The sequence below is a fragment of the Oncorhynchus clarkii genome, chromosome 16 (genome assembly GCF_045791955.1).
Source record: "Oncorhynchus clarkii lewisi isolate Uvic-CL-2024 chromosome 16, UVic_Ocla_1.0, whole genome shotgun sequence".
In the NCBI taxonomy this organism is placed as follows: Eukaryota; Metazoa; Chordata; class Actinopteri; order Salmoniformes; family Salmonidae; genus Oncorhynchus; species Oncorhynchus clarkii.
Window position 1 is genome coordinate 47,940,900 of NC_092162.1, and position 19,140 is coordinate 47,960,039.

At 44.4% G+C, this 19,140-nt stretch overlaps 1 protein-coding gene across 1 annotated transcript in view; it reads right to left on the reverse strand.

Annotated features, from left to right (window-relative positions):
* LOC139368622 (disks large-associated protein 4-like) overlaps positions 1 to 19,140 on the reverse strand; it is a 143,358-nt gene that overhangs the window by 21,643 nt on the left and 102,575 nt on the right. Inside the window, exons 2-6 of the mRNA XM_071107715.1 lie at positions 6,304 to 7,571; positions 5,742 to 5,983; positions 5,160 to 5,246; positions 4,366 to 4,531; positions 2,675 to 2,891 (exon numbers count right to left, since the gene is read on the reverse strand). Of these exons, the coding sequence (XP_070963816.1) occupies positions 2,675 to 2,891; positions 4,366 to 4,531; positions 5,160 to 5,246; positions 5,742 to 5,983; positions 6,304 to 7,491 (1,900 nt within the window). The 5' untranslated portion in view covers positions 7,492 to 7,571. The remainder of the gene's footprint in view (positions 1 to 2,674; positions 2,892 to 4,365; positions 4,532 to 5,159; positions 5,247 to 5,741; positions 5,984 to 6,303; positions 7,572 to 19,140) is intronic.

Consider the following 19,140-nt stretch of genomic DNA (forward strand, 5'->3'; position numbering starts at 1 on the left):
CCAATCATACTTTAACAAAAAAAAAAAAAAAAACGATTTTTCACATCTTGTCTTACTTATCATCAGGTGAATGAAAAACTGCCCTGCATTCATAACCAATTGGGAAGATGTTATATTTACCACATATGACTGGGAAAAATCGACTTGAAAGTCCCTATGCACACACACTGGACTCTACCCACACATTCACAGTCACCCAAACACACGTACACAATACGTCCATACACACATGCATACTGACGCCAAACACACAAACGCTGCTACTGACTATTATCGATCATGTTGCCTACTCACTTTACCCCCGGCCCTGCTATATGTAGACAGCTACCTCAATTACTAGTACTCCCAGTATATAGCCATATTATTTTTTACTCTTTATTGTTATTCGTTATTCTTTGTGTATTTATTCCTTGTGTCACTATTTTTATGTTTATTTTTTGTATGTTTATTTTTTATCTTCATCCTTGACATTGCTTTGTTGGGGGAAAAAAACTCTAAGTAAGCATTTCACTCTTAGTCTACACTTGTTATTTACGGAAATGGTATTTGCAACTGGTAATTACTAGTGGAAAACTCAACTCATCTATAATCCCTGAGCTCTGACTTCTCCCACATGCTGACCTCTGATGTCACCTACTAAGGAAATGACCTCAACAACAGCATTTTAAGCAGTTAAACGTAACAAAACATTATTTATTAAAAGCAATCTATATATTAATATGTTTTTTTATTACTATAATTTGTTTACAGGCAGAATATCTGTACTTTTAGTTTATGGTTGAAGCAGATTGTTGGCCATTGGCCAATCGGGGTTTCTCAATGAGTTCAAAGCATGTGAATGAATGCATGCATTCAACTGATATTTACAACTTCACAACTGATAATTGCCACCTTCACACTTGGTTATGAATGCAGCAATATCCAGGGCAGTCAGGCTGCATTTAGGCTGCGCAATTCTGATCTTTTCCCCACTAATTGGTCTTTTGAATAATCATATCAGATATTTTGGCTGCCTGTGTAAAAATATCAGAATTTGTCTGCCTGTGCAGCCATAGACAGGTAGACCAATTCGGATCTTTTTTTTCACTAATTGGTCTTTTGACCAATCGTCTCTGTGAAAAAGATGTGACTGGTCAAAATGACCAACTAGTGGAAAAAAGATCAGAATTGGGCTGGCTGTGTGAATGCAGCCTCAGTGTTTAGGTAAGACAACCACATTTCACACGGTCATTGCAAGTAAAACTTTCCTCAATAAATCAGTCAAATCAGTGCTTGTAAGAAAAGACAAATGTGTCAAGAGTGCAAGATACAGTATGTTTGATGGAACATGTTACTTCGATTGGCTGAAAACTATGAGTCAAATTATACACTATGGTCTAAATGTTCAGATTGACACTTTTGCATTTTCAAATTGGGCTATAGCTAAGTCTGTACCCCAAAAATGTAATGGAAACAGCAATAGTCTCTAACATGTCAATTATGGGGTGCCCTGCCCTTGTAAAGGCCTTGCTTCGGCATCTGTTTCAAATACCCAAGATGATTCAGCAAGAGAGCACAAAGCAGGCCTAGCTAGACAGACTTTACTGTCCCTGCTCTAAGCCCACTACAGTCTGCCCTGAGGCAAAGTTCATCTGGGCAAGCGTCGCTGTTGTGCTGCAAAGAGACTGCATTCACATGGCACATTGATTTCCATGCTGTTCAGACTCTACCCCGATAAACTTTTCACCCCCTGTAAGCTCTGTCTGAGTGCCCTTTTCATAGGCCTTGATGTGGTAACATACATCAAAGGCCCTGAGCTGAGCCACAGAAATACATCAGATTCAGGAATGTAAACAGAAATTGTTTGGAGGAAACAATTGCAATGAAAAGTAGACCTTGATGTGTTTTTATTCATACTCAACACATGATTGTCGTGCTTTGGGCTTCATGTTTTTGAGAGATCAAATAATGTTTTGATCTGTTCTTATGTTTACAGGCTCCAGCAGTCGACAGACCCCTATCTGAGACCATCCACAGCTGCACTGGATGAATTGCTTCATGTCATGTAAGTAATTCCTCTAAAACTTTGAATTGGCTTGATGTGGAGTGATCTTTTGATAAGGATGGCTAGAGAGGAGAAATGTTGTGCTCATGCATGGAAGACAGCAGCAGCGCCAGTGCGTGTGTAGTGTGTACTATATGTGTGTGTGACCCAGGTCATCAAACCCACCATGATCACCAGACATCATATCTCCCCTGCTCACTGTTGTGTAATGGGTATGGATGAGTTAGTTGGCACCAGTTCAGTCTTGCTGCAGTCTACTTCCACACTGTGCTGGTAGGCCATTCAGAGCCACCAGCCAGAGACCGAATCTGTCTCACCCTGTTTGTGTGTAAGTGCATGCGTCACTGAGTACATACACTTTACAACGGAAGAAGTACAGTCCCTCACACCCTTCATATTAATTTCCCTTCTGCTGGATTTGAAAATATACATCAATGCATGTGGGAATCTTACATAATAGTCCTTATCTTGCAGATACTAAATTATTAATGAATTGAGCCCAGGGCCCATCCCCCTCCTACGCCCAGGGCCCAGCCCACCTCTTTCCTGAGCCCAGGGCCCAGCCCCCCCCCCCCCCCCCCCCCCCCCCCCCCCCCCCTCCCCCCATACTAAGCATTACAGTACACTCACTGGGGCTGGAGGTGTAGGTGCAGCCGGTGGTGGTGGGTGGAGGTGAATCAGAGTCCACTGAGGCGGTGTCCTCATCCTGGGAGCAGCCGGCCTGGATGGCCCGCAGGTAGCTGTGGCTGCGGGAGCGAAAGCACGTCGGTGTGGGCAGGTTCAGAGCCTCCACTGCCTGGGACTCCCCCTCGCAGTACAGCGAGCGCCCGCAGCCCTGCCCACACACCTGAAAGGACACGTGCAGGTTGACACGTTGGGGGCGGGGACTTAGGCGACAGCTAGCCCGCCACCGCCTGTGAGGCGAAAGCAGTGCAAGTCTCGGGTGGCAGGGCATGCTTCTGGAGTAAGGTAGTGGTGTATGGTGAGAGTGTGGGAAGGATCCTGTTTCCCTCAGGTCACAAGAGCCCAATCAAAAGGACTGTTAGATTTACCAAAGAATCTCATGCACTGAGGAAAATGGGTACAGGAGTTATCATGCACAGTCCAAATTGTACTTAATGTAACGGATTGATTAAAAGTAAGCTACTTCAATAACCATGTTGAAGATATCTCATTATATCAATATTCTGTTTGAGCTTTGTGTTCACTGATACAATACAGTGAGTACACAGATTCTATCTGTGAAATACCACATAGAATGTTTAATCAGTGATGACAAGCCAGTGGTGTCAGATTTCCCTTTCCTCATCCCTGGAGCTAATGCAATCACTGTGACTGAGGCATCAACAGCCTCCCACTACAAGCTGTCCACTCTCTCCACATCATAGTCGTAGTGGTTGTGGTGGTGTCTGATTTTGCTCAGCTCAGCGACTCTATTGATCTACAGGACTTGTTTATTGGTGTAGCACATTTACAGGCTCTGGTGTTGACAACATGACACTTTTCCACAACAGCAGATTCACCAGCAGAAATATATCATAATACAACTGTATAGGATGGACAGGAAGTAAGTATTGTAGAGAGACCGGCCAGCTGAGTCAACTTCACCTGTCCACCCTGCGATAAGGGCTCGTTTCACTGTTCAAATAGTGCCAGAGTAGAGGAGGAGGAACAATGATAGCCTATTACGCCCAGTCTTCTATACCAGGCTGCTGTGATGTTCAAGGTTTTAATGATGTTGGTAGCAGGTGGAGTCTCTGCTTGTTCGTCCTGCTTTTCATTGCAGTGTGAGGAGGATGCTGGTGCCAGAGTTGGCTCATGGTCATCATTGTATCCCCCAAGAAAGAAAGGAGATGTAACAGGGATGCTCAGTATTCAAAATACATTTTAAAACTTCATTCAAATCAAATGATGAAACTTCACACCATTTCATGATATTTACAAATAAGAGCTTTTTCCTTGGTTGCTGCTTATCTGTTATTTGATCCATTAGAATCTTGCAATACTTTTAACCATGGTTTTGGAATGATTATTACCATCTTGAAACCATCTTTACGGTCTATAATTTTAGCACGCAAGCTGACCATGCTGTCAACATCCTATTAATTTCTGGTTGTTGTTTCAGGCTTGAGGCTTGTCCACACTGAAGGTCTTTGCACTGACTGAGGGCATGAATAATTCATTTCATTCAGTAGTACCTACATCTGTCACACTTCTGTTGTATTTGTTGTATGGGGGTATTATTCCCACACAAACTGATAGGCCTGTTTTAGACCCTGATGAAGAGGGTCCTGAGTAATAGAGAGAGTGGACTTACATACCTGCCCACTGCTCATCATGCCCCTGCCCAGGGTAGAGTAGCTCTGGTGGAAGTCTTTGCCATCATCCCAGTGCCGCATGGCCATCGGGGGCTCTCCTGGGCTCACCAAGCAGTCCAGGTTGTCCAGGCTCCGATTGGTGGAGAGCTCTCTCAGGGAGGGGAGACAGCTACAGGGAAAGGGGGGAGAATTAGCTGCTGAAATTACCCCTCAACAGTAAGGAAAAAACTTGGATGAAGGGTGGGGAGGAAACGTGACGTCTTGGGTTGATGAGAACCGCTGGTGCTGGAGCATCCATTTTCAGTGGATGCTTGAACCTTCCCCAAACCTCTTGTGATTTTGTGAGATTAAATACCAGTGACATGAGAGGATATTGGGGTGTAGCTGGGTATCAAAATGACAGCACAGAGGAAACATTGAGTCATCAGTAAACATCAAAACAAAAGGGAGGAAATGTGAGTTATTTTTTTGCTTTGTAATCATTAATGGAATCTGCTGAGACGGATAGATTGTTTCCTCTGTTCTGACTTGTCTGTCAAGAAGGCACCTGTTAGTGGGAATGTGTGTGCCGGGGTGAGGGTGGAAGGGGTTTGTATGGGGAATCAGTGGTTTATAATGAGAGACATGACTGGATTGGCTGTGGCTGGGATACTAACACACCACTCGGAGCACTTGGTAATAGATGGGGTGTGGGAAGGAGCACGACACAAAGCACTGTGGTGGTTAGAGAGAAGCGGCAGCAGCGGTGGGCATGTGTGAATGGAGGGCCGTGCTGCCCCCCTCCATAAGACACTGACCTGGCCAAATGCTGCATTGAGCATGCACTCTGTAGCGGAGACCACAGTACCCCATTATCCTTCAGCATGAGAGCGTAGCAGCGAGGCCTGCCGGTTTGGGTGGTGGGGAACATGACAAAACATTTCACCTTTTTGACCTCAAATGGAAACTTTTGGTTACCTGTTGCTGGTAGGTGATTTCCTTTTCCTATAAATGAACATCCCCTAAGAACATGTTAAGCTGATATGTACTCCTAATGAACAAGGGTCTGTTGCAGCCTGCAGGTTTTACCTTGCATATAGTGTAGAAACTGTTCCACATCAGTGTCAGGATTCTGCCCCCTGCTGTCCATTTGTGGTGGCCACTTTAATTGAATTGCATTGCTATATTCAACTCTCTTTTAGAGCAGGCAGGTTTCCATGCAGGGTGTCTGTAGCTACTTCTCTATAAAATAATACGTTCCCTCGGACATCCCATGTTATTTGTTCTGTCATGACATAGATTGATAATGAGAAACAAGCCCCTCTTCTGAGACATTTCTAAACAGTATTAACTACAGTATGATCTATATGCATATTTCCTCTTGAGGCTGTTTCACTCACTTGTGCAGTGGTGGTGGAGGCTGCTGCTCGCTCAGGGACTGATGGGTGGCCTTCAAGTAGCTCTGGCGGCGGGCAGCTGTTTTGGGTGAGGGTTTGGGGCTTCCCTCCGACTCCTCGCTGTCCTGGTCCACGTCCCCCATGGCCTTGACGTAGCTGCCACTACGCATCCTCCGGCAGGGGATCTCCAGACCCCCGGGCCGGCCCCGGCCCCCCAGCGTAGCGCTCCAGTCCCCCAGGGGAATCTACAGACAGCATTGGGCCACAATGAGTCACCAAACCTTCAACTCCACTAAATCAGACAATCTTTTAACTAGCTTAATGAGAGAGACCTTGAATGGGTCATTTCATGTGAATGTACTGTGTGTGTATTTGAAATGAAAGTATTTGAATAATGGGATTATAGACTGTAAATGTGAAGATACTGCTGCAGTAGTTAAAAAATGATTCAAATGAATTAGGTTTGAAAACAAATCTCCTCATTTCAGGGAACAGTAAAGCTGTGAGGGGAATTAGGGGGTGCAGTGGATGCTAGTGCCTGAATAATACTCACTGGGCCTCCTACCTGGAGGTACTGACAGGTCAGGTCCTGGTGACACGACTTGGTTTTGAGCAGCTTCCTGTTGACTGTGGCTGAGCCCTTCTGGAGCACCTGCCTGGCCTGGCTGAGGGTCAGTGTGGACCAGGAGCCTCTCTTCACCAGGGTGCTCTCCCTGCCTCCTCCTCCCACCAGCTCCCCTCCCCTGGTCCCTACCAGCGCTTGCGGGCAGGCCAGGTACTTGAGGTCGCTGCTGCTCTTGGAGGCCTTGAGTGTGTGAGCAGAGATGGTGTTGTAGCCCTGTGGGAGGTGCCTGGGAGGAGCCTGGCTGTCTGACACCGCCCTGCCCAGTGTCATCATGCTAAGTGGGTTACGGTAGCCCACAGCGATAGTGCCAGCTTTGGCGGTTGTGTCACTGTCCAGGGCATTGTCTGAGCGCCAGAGCCCCAGTGCATTCTGCCTGCTAGGTTGCTGCTTCAGCGTCTCAGTCTTAGCCCTGTCTTTACTCTTACTCCTGCGGGTCTGCCTAGTCCCCTCCTCACCTCCCCCTGTAGTGCTGTTCATGATGCCCTTGACCACCGAGCCCTCCAGCGACTGGGACTTGTTGAAGAGCTTCTGGACAGAGTGCATGATGTGACGGATGCGTCCGGGACTCTCGCTGCGCTGCTTGGCCACCCTGCCCCGGTGGAACTGGAGGGTACTGAAGCCATCCCTTTGCAGAGGTAGGTGCTTCTCCAGCTGGTCCAACAGGTTAGATGGCAGCCGGTTCATCTTGGCTGCTGCTGCAGAGGAGATGGTAACTGATCCACTGGTGATCATGGGAGCCCCTCTAAGACCCAGGCCCATGGACATGGAGGTGGACAGGGTGCCCGCCCGGCTGCCCACAGGCCCACCCCCGGCAGGGACCATGTAGCCCTGGGAGTAGTCCGGGGAGTAGTCAGCCTGCTCTTGTTGGGAGGTGAATTTGAGGCGGGGGAAGGTGCTGCTGTTGGACATCTGGTTGAGGGGCAGCAGGCACTCCGAAGGCAGGGATTGGGGGTTGGGGCCCTGGTAGAGTTGGTGGGGGTCCAGGGTGCCGTAGTGGTTCATGGTGGGGCTCAGAAGGAAGGGGCCGTGGGCGTCAGAGGTCAAGGGGTACAGGGGCTTCTTTGGGGCCCCCGATGGCTCACAGGAGTCCGACAGGTGACGGCTGCGATTGGCTCCTAACCCTTTCATGGTTGTCACAGCGCAGGTCTCCTGCTGCCCTTAGAACATGTCTCCAGCTGGGGCGCGTCTACAGCCCTGGAGGGCTCATCCTGGAACAGAGAATATGATATATTTTAGAATATACAGTATGAGAAAGAGGAGGCGATAGTTAACGTAAGAGTTTTATAAGAGTTTTATTGCTTCTCTTTAAAATGGATTAAATTGAGATGTTTTGTCACTGGCCTACACACAAAACCCCCATAATGTCAAAGTGGAATTATGTATTTTTATTTTTTATTTACAAATTAATACAAAATGAAAAGTTGAAATGTGTTGAGTCAATAAGTATTCAACCCCATTTTTATGGCAAGCCTCAGGAGTAGAACTGTGCTTAACAAGTCACATATGTTGCATGGACTCTGCAATAATAGTGTTTAACATGATTTTTAAATGACTACCTCATCTCTGTACCTCCATAAAATACAATTATCTATAAGGTAAGAAAAACTGGTTCAGTCTGCTTTTCACCAAACAATAACACACGGCCAAATCTACACTGGAGTTGGTTACCAAGAAGACAGTGAATGTTCCTGAGTGGCCGAGTTACAATTTTGACTTAAATCTGCTTTAAAATATATGGCAAAACCACAAAATGGTTGTCAAGTAGTGATCAACAACCAATTTGACAGAGCTTTTGAATTTTGAAAAGAATAATGGGCAAATGTTGCACAATCCAGGTGTGGAAAGCTCCAGGTGTGGCATTACTCACAGCTGTAATCGCTGCCGAAGGTGATTCTAACTCCTCCCCAGAGGAGGCAGGCGAGGACCATCCTCCTTGGTGAATTTCATAAAAATAGTGAAACATTAATTGTGTCTATTTTTAGATAAAACTATATTAAATATATTCACGTCACCAAATAATTGATTAAAACACGTTGTTTTGCAATGAAGGTCTACAGTAGCATCAGCAGCTTGTTTACATCTTCCTCTGGGCACATTGACTCGTGGATCTCACTCCCTTCCATAGACTTACATAGTAATTATGGCAAGTTCTGGAGAACATCCTCCAACCAATCAGAGCTATTGCAGCATGAACTAATATGTTGTCCACCCAATCAAAGGATAAGAAAATTAATCTAGTACTGAAAGCATAAGCTACAGCTAGCTAGCACTGCAGTGCATAAAATGAGGTGTGTAGTTAACTCAAAGAGAGAGAGACAATAGTTGAACCGTTTTGAACAAATTAATTTCTTCAAAAATGAAGGAGACGCGCGCGCGAGAGAGAGAGTGCTAGCTATATTTCGTAAAAAAAATGTTTTGTTTCACTTACTTAGCTAGCAAATGCAGCTAGCTAGCTAGTTTAGATTACTCAAACACCCGGCTCAAACAGAGAGGGATGCTATGTTACCTAGCTGGCTCTGGCTATTCAACACTGGAACTCTTCCAAGTCAAGGTAAGCATTTGATTAATTTATTGCCACCGTAACTGCTAAACTGCTTGCTAACTGTACTGCATGATTGTAGTGGGTTTACTAACGCGTTAGTTCTATTAGCTATGTTGTTGACTTGACATTAGATAATATGGTGACAATGATGTAGGCTGTGTGTTTGGCTTGGAAAGGTTATTTTGCCTGGACACTGACTGCTGATGTGTTGTGCACTGTCCACAAGCGAAGGGAAAAAGGTAAGATGCACGTAGATGCAAGAAGGAATTATACAACGATCTGGCTGCTATGAAAGTGAACTGTTTGCATGTGATAGGGGTGTATTCGTTCCACTGATTCTGTTGAAAAACAAACATGCCTGAATTTGTCCAATAGAAACTATCCTTTGCAACTGTTGGACTAATGATTGCACCCTAGATGAGCTAGATGCAGGCAAGATTGTGCAAGGTGGAACGTGTCAATCAATGTCTGTCACCTTGATTACTGAAATGTATCTCGACCTGTGCACCTACGTTGTAAACTTTCATTCATAGGCTAGGTTGCAGCAACCTCATGTTGGGTATAGGGAAAATTTGAGTATCATGTAGTAAGTAGCCTAAACCTATCACCGTTACATTGAGCTGGGTGAATGGAATATGAATGACAGTCATCCAATATCCTGTAATGGAAATAAGGCCATGCTATTAAAACATTTTCTTGTCCTCCCTCATCTGGAACCGACCGCCACTTGTATTGACTCAGGGGAATGAATACTTATCTAATAAAGATATATTAGTGCTTTATTTTTCAATATATTTTTTACAAATTTTAGAATATTTCTTCCACTTTCACAGTACAGAGTTTTGTGTAGATCGTTGACAAAAACAACAACAGTTAAATCCATCTTAATTCCACCTTGTAAAACAACAAAATGTGGAAAAAGTCTAGGAGTGTGAATACTTTCTGAAGGCACTGTAAGCAAATGAACACAGAGCTGGAGCTCATCAAGTATTTTCAATGTGTCCTTAGATCTTTTAAGTACTGTTGTGAAGCACTAACTAAAAATACATTGTGTGTCACACAGCACTTCTACAGCGACGTTATTGATATAGCTAGACCAAACTGCACTGCAAAAGACAGAGGAGTTGCCCTCTACCAGCAGATGAAGGGCACCATAACTGATCTTCTCCTGTAACCCACATCACCATGTCCGCACGGTTTTCCAACTAACCACCAGGGAGAGCTACAGAACAGGCCAATGGCATACAGGCTAGGCCAGAGATTTGAAAGCATCAGTGCTTCCCAACTGAGCTCAGGGTGTAGAATTATTTAGTACACACTGGTATATGCTCTGCTCATCAAAATTACATGATTCTCTTTATATGACTAAATGAAGTGAGAAATGTAAATTGACCATCTGTGCTTAATCTTGTATGTCTTTTAAAGGTCACTGCATATTAAAGCACCAAAGGACTGTCTGATTGAACTTTAAAGGCTATTAACTTATGATTTTATTAAGGTTATTTAGCAATGCAAATATAAACTGTGCATTTTACTGCAGAGAGTGCAACCCTGTATTCCACTATGTAGGCTGTCTACCCAGATGTACTGGGTTTGGTGCATAGGCCTCTGCTGCCACAAGCACCTTATACTAATTTAAGGTGAACTACAAGTAGAATCAGAGACTCACAGAGGTTAACATGGGGAATAGAACAAACACTGACATAAGGCAGAGACAGGTTGTCACCCCATTGAAGTACTTCAAAGCTATTACAGTGTCTTAAATGGGGACGAACTGAGGAGCAGATGTGATATTCTGTATCCTGACCTCAGTCATCTCTTCTGGCTGTCGTAACCTGACCATAGACAGAGGTGATAGTAGAGCGCTCAGGGAATCAGGGATTAGTGTAAAGCAGAGCTGATGGATCCTCTCTCTCTGCTGGTTGGCTGTTGTGACATCACCTCTCTGAGACAGGAGACAGGGGATCCTAAAGCTCTGATGAATGATGGCCGTATTCTCCTGCCATGGAATTGTCTGTCAATACGGATAGCGGTTTCCACAGCAACAGTCAGTGCTGGCTAGGCTAGTCGGTCTAGACAAGTCTGTCTGTTTATTGGTTCTCTCTTCCTGATGCGTCTGACGTCACAGATCTACCTGGCAAACAAGGCTCTGGCATAATGACTCACGCGCATGCAGCTGGAAGCCTAAATCATGCTGAGGAAATTGATGATGGAACTGTTTTGTGGGCACAGGAAAACTAGTTGTAGCCTGAGCTTTTGGTGTCATTTTTTTCTAGTAGCTCAGATTAACCTGTTCATTCTTCACGATCTGTAAACATGACATTAAAAAGTATAAAAATACCATATTTATGTGAGATTAATGCTTATCAAGCAAGCTGCTGCGTGGAGGAGTAGGAACCCACTGGGCACAGACATCAATTCAACGTCTATTCCAAGTTAGTTCAGCGTAATTTCATTGAAATGATGTTGAAACATTGATTCAACCAGTGTGTGCCCAGTGGGAATTGTGTCATTGAACACAGCTTCACTGCATGGTCATTCAGCATCTCCCTCTGACAGCACAGTTGGAAATCCTGCCTGGGAGTTGAGCATGTACCGCTCACATTTAATTACCACAACATTAGTTTGGGGTTTGTTTCCTTTATCTAACCTCATACCCCCTCTGCTGTATGAGAGCTCTCACTTATCTCAGTCTGTCTCATTGGCTGAAGCAGAACAACGGCGAGACAAATACAGCCGGCTTCACAGCAATATACTGTAGGCTGCTGTAATTCATCTGCCTTAGCCACGCGGATGCACAGGCACACACACACAGACCCACACAAGCATGTGCACGCATCACAGCACTCTAGGCTCTATGGAAAGATGGTGAGAAGTGCTGCAGCCCCGTGCATCTCCGTCCCAGGGTCAGGCTGGCTGTGTATGGAACCTGGACCACAGGCACAGAGATAATTATCAAGTAGATGGAAGATCCCCCTGGGCTCAGGCTGCTTTAAACGCCCATCACCAGTTCTCACACACAGTGGGGAAGCACAGGCTTAGCGAAAGTGTCATGGGAGCTGTGGCCTGCCTGCAACGGTAAAAGAGATGTAACACTTCCCCTGAGTGACAGGACTGCTGGGTCTATTTCAGCAGCAAGCTGTTCACCTGTGTGTGTGTGTGTGTGTGTGTGTGTGTGTGTGTGTGTGTGTGTGTGTGTGTGTGTGTGTGTGTGTGTGTGTGTGTGTGTGTGTGTGCATATGTAAACATGTATATTTGTTAGTGTACTACGTGATCTGCTTGTGTGTGAGGAGGAAAATGATTGGTAGGGGAAGTATCACTATTCAGTCAGTATACAGCCCTATGTAGCCCTATTCATTGGTGCGGTTTCCAATGATGAATAGAGCACAGAGACAGTACAAAGCGTAATCAGCAGCCTTTTACCTACACCTGGCTGACATTTATTTTCGTTAGTGAACCCCCAGTGTCAGCCACTGTTTTTACCATTCTACCCTGAGAGAACATCACACTTCTGCTTATGTCTACCTTCTATGGTGTCATGACAAGAGTTTGAACTAAGCTTCTACATGCTGTAGTACTATGCGGCATCAGTGGATACACCTGAGAATGTAATATTTTCTCTTGGTGTATAACACGGAGTCGATGCATTGTGTAATGGTTCATTTATGGTTGTTTGGAGACTGAAATTCAGCAGGTTTGTGAACTACTAGTGTGTGGTGTAAGCCAAGGGCATAACAAATTGATATGATGTACTGTAGAAAGCGTTCAGACATGATATTACTGCTGTGCAGTGTGCTCCCACGTCATCGACAGAGACATATGAAATCAAAGAGACAGAGATCTCTTTTTATTCACATTCCTGCATATAGCCTAACACTGTTTGAAGTTGGACATTGACGCACCGTGCTCGATAATTATTGAACCAGGTCAAAGTGACAGTTCAATCAGAGGGGCCTTTGATAGTCTGCCCACCACCATCTCTGACAGAATCACGTTGCACACATGAGAAGGTAGGAAACCTGTTACTGATCAGGATTTTCATTATTATTATTTACTCTTTGATGAACAATTATAATCTGGTAGAAATGTAGTCCATAGGAATTGATATGGATTCCAACATTGCAATTTTAGAGTCTAATGATCACGAGGCAGAGGCACACAAGATTTAAAATGATTTCCTTTGTCCAAAAGATTCTAACTCTGACCACTGGATTTCAAGTGACTTTAGTCCTTCAGCAGGCTGAGAACAGTGTGACTGTTACTAATCATAGACAGACAGCCAATGGAGGAGATTATTTTAAGAGAAGGCCACAAGCACACATTGACACACGCATTGACGCATCACACACACACACACACACACACACACACACACACACACACACTCACACACACACAAACACTGTCTTTTCAAACCCAATCTGAGCCTGATCACTACACAATTCAAGCTTTGCAGCACACAACATATATTCTGTAAAGGCTTAGTTTGGAAGCACATTTTTTGCCGACTGCCTCTCTGCGTGGCCTTAAAGAGCTTTAATATGCATCACACTGAGTTCAGTAGGTGCAAATAAGATGAAAGAACGGGAACCGGTTGGCGAAAAATGAACAAACTAAGCGTAGGACTTGTTTGATAAAGCGTCTGATCTGAGAAGTACAAAAGAGTCAGAGTGGGTTTATTCTTCCAGCAGCAGAGCAGCCTGCTTAGTTTACCTCTGTAAAAAAGGCACACTAACTAGGCCTATTAGCGAGATGCTAATAAAAGGTAGGCATTGAACAACAGAACCAGCTCTTCAGGGTTAGCAGACTGCTAACTGGCCATTGGACTGGTTTTGACTGTGTGGAGACTGCTCTCCTTGGAGTTCTTATTGGGTCCTTACATCTCGTGACAGACTAAAAGGATCATGGAATTTTTATCTTATTAATCATTGAGAAGATGTAATCTTGCTCAAGTTTTATTCAAATTCATACAGTACACAGTTCAATCTACACAAATCCTTTCAAAGCAGTATATTTGTCTAAAGGGAACTTCATTTTCCAGACCTGAACCTGTCAGCCAGGGGAGACTGGCTACCCAGCCAAACCCCACTGTGCTGTGCCACTAACCAGGCCTTTAATGAATTTGCTCAGTGGCAGTGCACTTCCCTTTCAGTCTTTGGTGAGGACAGAGGTATTGATCCAGCAACAGCTCCTTGTTCAGAGGTGAATATACAGCTGCCTGCTGGGCATCAGCTTTAGAAAACACTCCCAAAATAATCACCTCCCTTTCTCTTTCCTTCTCTCACTCTTGTCCGCTCCCTCTCACTCAGACCTTGGCTTCAAGTTTGTATATAAATCACCCAGATGCTTTGGAATTGTGTCACGTGTGGTCTAATGGATTGTGATTGTGAGGTCTAATTGTTGTTAATGTCAAGTGAATCAGTAATAGATTGTAAGATTCTTGGCAAGGTTTAGATCTCTAAGAAAGAAAATCAGAAGGATTAACACATTCACACATTAATATATTAACACATTCACATTTCACCTCAAAATCCATAATCCTTCCAAAATGAACTAAACCCCGATTCACACAGGATTGACACTTTACATATGAGCACACACGCCATTAGTCCCATTGTTAGGCAATTAGCTACCAGTCACTTGTTTCTGTAAAAACATTATGTCACAACTGCCTCCTTTTGCTAGAGCCAGTCCCAGCTGTATGCACTGGGACTGGCAGAGACCCAGATAAGGCTGAGGATGACAGGGCTAATAAGAGGCGAACCATTAACATTGTGTTCTTAATCCAAGAGCCCCATTTCTAGCTCATATATGATTAGGGTTAGAAAAGGACAAATCTGAGATTGAAGTTGTAAACAAGCAAGATTAGACTATATTCCACAGGGTCTGCCTCTTTTTGTTTGTGTGTCACAGAATGGGCCGTGGGGAGGGTCGCTGGCTGCTGCTGGTGATGGAAATGGCACATAACGACACTGAGTTATATAACAACATCCCGTTTCCACCCTCAGGAAGCATTGTGTCCTAAACAAGCATTGTGTTGTGTTTCACCGACATCTTAACCACCACTGAGAGAGAGCTATGTACAGGTTGAAGTGACTAATCGAAAATAAAAAGGGTCACAAAGTTGACGCAGTCTGGCTCTGACAAGGTGATTGTAGTGAGAGCATCGTTGTATGACAGCCTAATGCTGCATGCCTGCCTTACCCAGCATAGCACTCTATTGCCCAAACATTTATCTTTATTTATTTAATTTTATTTCACCTTTTTTAACCAGGTAGGCTAGTTGAGAACAAGTTCTCATTTGCAACTGCGACCTGGCCAAGATAAAGCAAAGCAGTTCGACACACACAACAACAACACAGAGTTACACATGGAATAAAAAAACATACAATCAATAATACAGTAGTAAAATCTATAAACAGCATGTGCAAATGAGGTAGGATAAGAGAGGTAAAGGCAATAAATAGGCTATGGTGGCAAATGAATTACAATATAGCAATTAAACACTGGAATGGTAGGATATGCAGAAGATTAATGTGCATGTTGAGATACTGGGGTGCAAAGGAGCAAAATAAATAAATAAATACAGTATGGGGATGAGGTAGATTGGATGGGCTATTTACAGATGAGCTATGTACAGGTGCAGTGATCTGTGAGCTGCTCTGACAGCTGGTGCTTAAAGCTAGTGAGGGAGGTAAGAGACTCCAGCTTCAGAGATTTTTGCAGTTCGTTCCAGTCATTGGCAGCAGAGAACTGGAAGGAGAGGCGGCCAAAGGAATAATTGGCTTTGGGGGTGACCAGTGAGAAATACCTTCTGGACCGCGTGCTACGGGTGGGTGCTGCTATGGTGACCAGTGAGCTGAGATAAGGCGGGGCTTTACCTAGCAGAGACTTGTAGATGACCTTGAGCCAGTGGGTTTGGCGACGAGTATGAAGCCAGCCAACGAGAGCATACAGGACGCAGTGGTAGGTAGTATATGGGGCATTGGTAACAAAACGGATGGCACTGTGATAGACTGCATCCAATTTGTTGAGTAGAGTGTTGGAGGCTATTTTGTAAATGACATCGCCGAAGTCGAGGATCGGTAGGATAGTCAGTTTTACGAGGGTATGTTGGCAGCACGAGTGAAGGATGCTTTGTTGTGAAATAGGAAGCTGATTCTAGATGTCATTTTGTATTGGAGATGCTTAATGTCAGTCTGGAAGGAGAGTTTACAGTCTAGCCAGACACCTAGGTATTTGTAGTTGTCCACATATTCTAAGTCAGAACCGTCCAGAGTAGTGATGCTGTATGGGCTGGCAGGTGCGGGCAGCGATCGGTTGAAGAGCATGCATTTAGTTTTACTTGCAGTTGGAGGCCACAAAAGGAGAGTTGTACGGCATTGAAGGTTAGTTTACACAGTGTCCAAAGTAGGGCCAGAGTTATACAGAATGGTGTCGTCTGCGTAGAGGTGGATCAAAGAATCATCAGCAGCGAGAGGGGATTGCGTAGCGGAGAAGGTACGGTGAGATTTAAAATGGTCGTTAATCTGTTTGTTAACTTGGCTATCAAATACCTTAGAAAGGCAGGTTAGAATAGATATAGGTCTATAGCAGTTTGGGTCGAGTGTCTCCCCCTTTGAATAGGGGGATGACCGCGGCAGCTTTCCAATCTATGGGAATCTCAGACGATAATAAAGAGAGGTTAAACAGGCTAGTAATAGGGGTTGCAATAATTTCGGCAGATAAATTTAGAGAGGGTCCAGATTGTCTAGCCCGGCTGATTTGTAGGGGTCCAGATTTTGCAGCTCTTTCAGAACATCAGCTATCTGGATTTGGGTGAAGGAGAAGTGGGGGAGGTTTGGGCGAGTTGCTGTGGGGAGCGCAGGGCTGTTGACCGGGGTAGGGGTAGCCAGGTGGAAAGCATGGCCAGCCGTAGAAAAATGCTTATTGAAGATCTCAATTATTGTGGATTTATTGGTAGTGACAGTGTTTCCTAGCCTCAGTGCAGTGGGCAACTGGGAGGAGGTGCTCTTATTCTCCATGGACTTTACAGTGTCTGATAACTTTTTTGAGTTAGTATTACAGGATGCAAATTTCTGTTTGAAAAAGCTAGCCTTAGCTTTCCTAACTGCCTGTGTATATTGGTTCCTATCTTCCCTGAAAAAGTGCATATCACGGGGGCTATTCGATGCTAATGCAGAACGCCACAGGATGTTTTTGTGCTGGTCAAGGGCAGACAGGTCTGGAGTGAAACAAGGGCTATATCTATTCCTAGTTCTACATTTGTTGAATGGAGCATGCTTATTTAAGATGGTACATACAACATAGCCTAATGGAAACTTCTATAAATATAATGATTTCCCCTGTAAGGCGGGTAGATCAGAACATTAACCATATGGTACAGATGTTCCATGAAGACAATGGCAGTTAATGTATTGTATAAAGTGAGTGTTAAAAGGTTTCAGGGCCCATTTTGATTGGGCATCATGGATAGATAGAGAGGCAGTTAGAGAATGACAGAAGGCCTGGTTTAAAGATAGCCAGCCAGGGCAAACTACTCATGGTATGGGTTATAGCAAGCACTATAGTCATTCAACCCTGGCTTTGAGTTGCCTGCACAGGATCTGTTGGGACTGTGTGGTGGCACGCACGTCTCTCTCCAGGGCCAACGGCTCTCATTGTTACAGCTTGGGAGACGTTCTAAAATGCTAAGCCCTGTTGAAATATTCAGAGCGAGTAACATTTGGTGTTTATAGAACGCTCATCAACGCTTTGCCCATTAAAGCAATCCCCATGCAGCTCTCCCCTCTCCCTCATTTAGCACTGCAGGCTCTGAAGTATAATTAGGGGAAAGGCTGAAAATTCCCCCTTGGCAATTTACTTGCAAAATCCTCAAGTATACTGGTTCTGGCTTCTTTTTCATTACTGTTTTAATTCTGTAATGTCTCATTCCAGCTTCTGAACATTGCCTGACAACAAAGATCCAATCTTGAGATTGCATTTGCACATACTGTACTATTACATGAATTATGGGGAAAAAAGAAAAGAGGACCAGAACGAGATGGGAATCTTTAAGGCTTGAGGCCAGGCCGAGTACCGAGGCTTCATATTACAACGATATGAATGCCATGCAGGGACAAAGATTGTATCAATCAATCAATCACCAGAGATCAAAGTTTACAGTACTAACAGATAGATTTGATCTGTCATGGTGTGGACCAACAGCAGAGCAGACAAGGCAACATTGACTAAGATTGTTGAAAGAAAACCAGAGCTTTGAACAAGGAACACCACTTTGTGGCTAAATTACTTTTGACACTGTAATGGTCTCAAGACAAAACGAGACTCACATTGTTGAATGAAAAAGCCACAAGCATTAACCCATGGAGTCATATGCTGCTGTGGTGTGAGAGGCATGTTAAGCAACACTGCTAACTGTCTTCAGCTCGGAAACAATAGCCTTATGGTGATGCCTGCCTGGCCTGTGAGCCCAGGGGAGCTATTCAATGCTATTGGCTAGTAGCTGGCAAGGCAAATCCTCCTCCAGCATCCATTTAAAATGCTGTCAGAGCTTTGGAGTTTAAGAGTCCCTGGGGCTGGAGCTTACAGTGAAGAAAAGGTTCATTTGCCTCTGGAAGTAGAAGAAAAGGGAGGATGAAAAAGGAGTAAGCAGGACATAGAACAGTACACAGAGGAAGCAAAGGGCAAAGCAAAAATGTTTTCTCTAACAATAGGTTTGGTTTCATCTGCTGTTGTCTAACTCTGTCACCATGCCCTGACACAACAATGCCCTATCCCTCTGCATCCCTAACCCATTTTGCCAAACAATTTAGGGTACTTCTTCGCTGACCTGATTTTAAATTTGTCCATTTGATTGTGATGCTATTCCTGTCTTATCTCGTCCAATTCTGACCCTTCTCTCTGGATTAGACTTCCTCCAAGTTGGAAGAAAGCAATGACCTTCAGTTCTGTAATCAGATGGCCCACCACACACGCACTGCACCGCAAACACAAATCCCAATCAACCTGGTTCATTGTCCCTATTCTATCCCTCTGTCTCATTAGCAAGGTGAATATGACCATTGGCACACCATTTACTTAGAAGACTGAAATAGGATAATTAGCCCTTAGGTCCAAGTCCAACCAATAAGCACCTCTATGCTATTGCTAATTAAAGGCTTTCCATCCTGAGGGAGCTCTGTACAGCGTAATAACCGAGCTTTCTTTGTCAAGGGTCTCATATTAAGTGATTT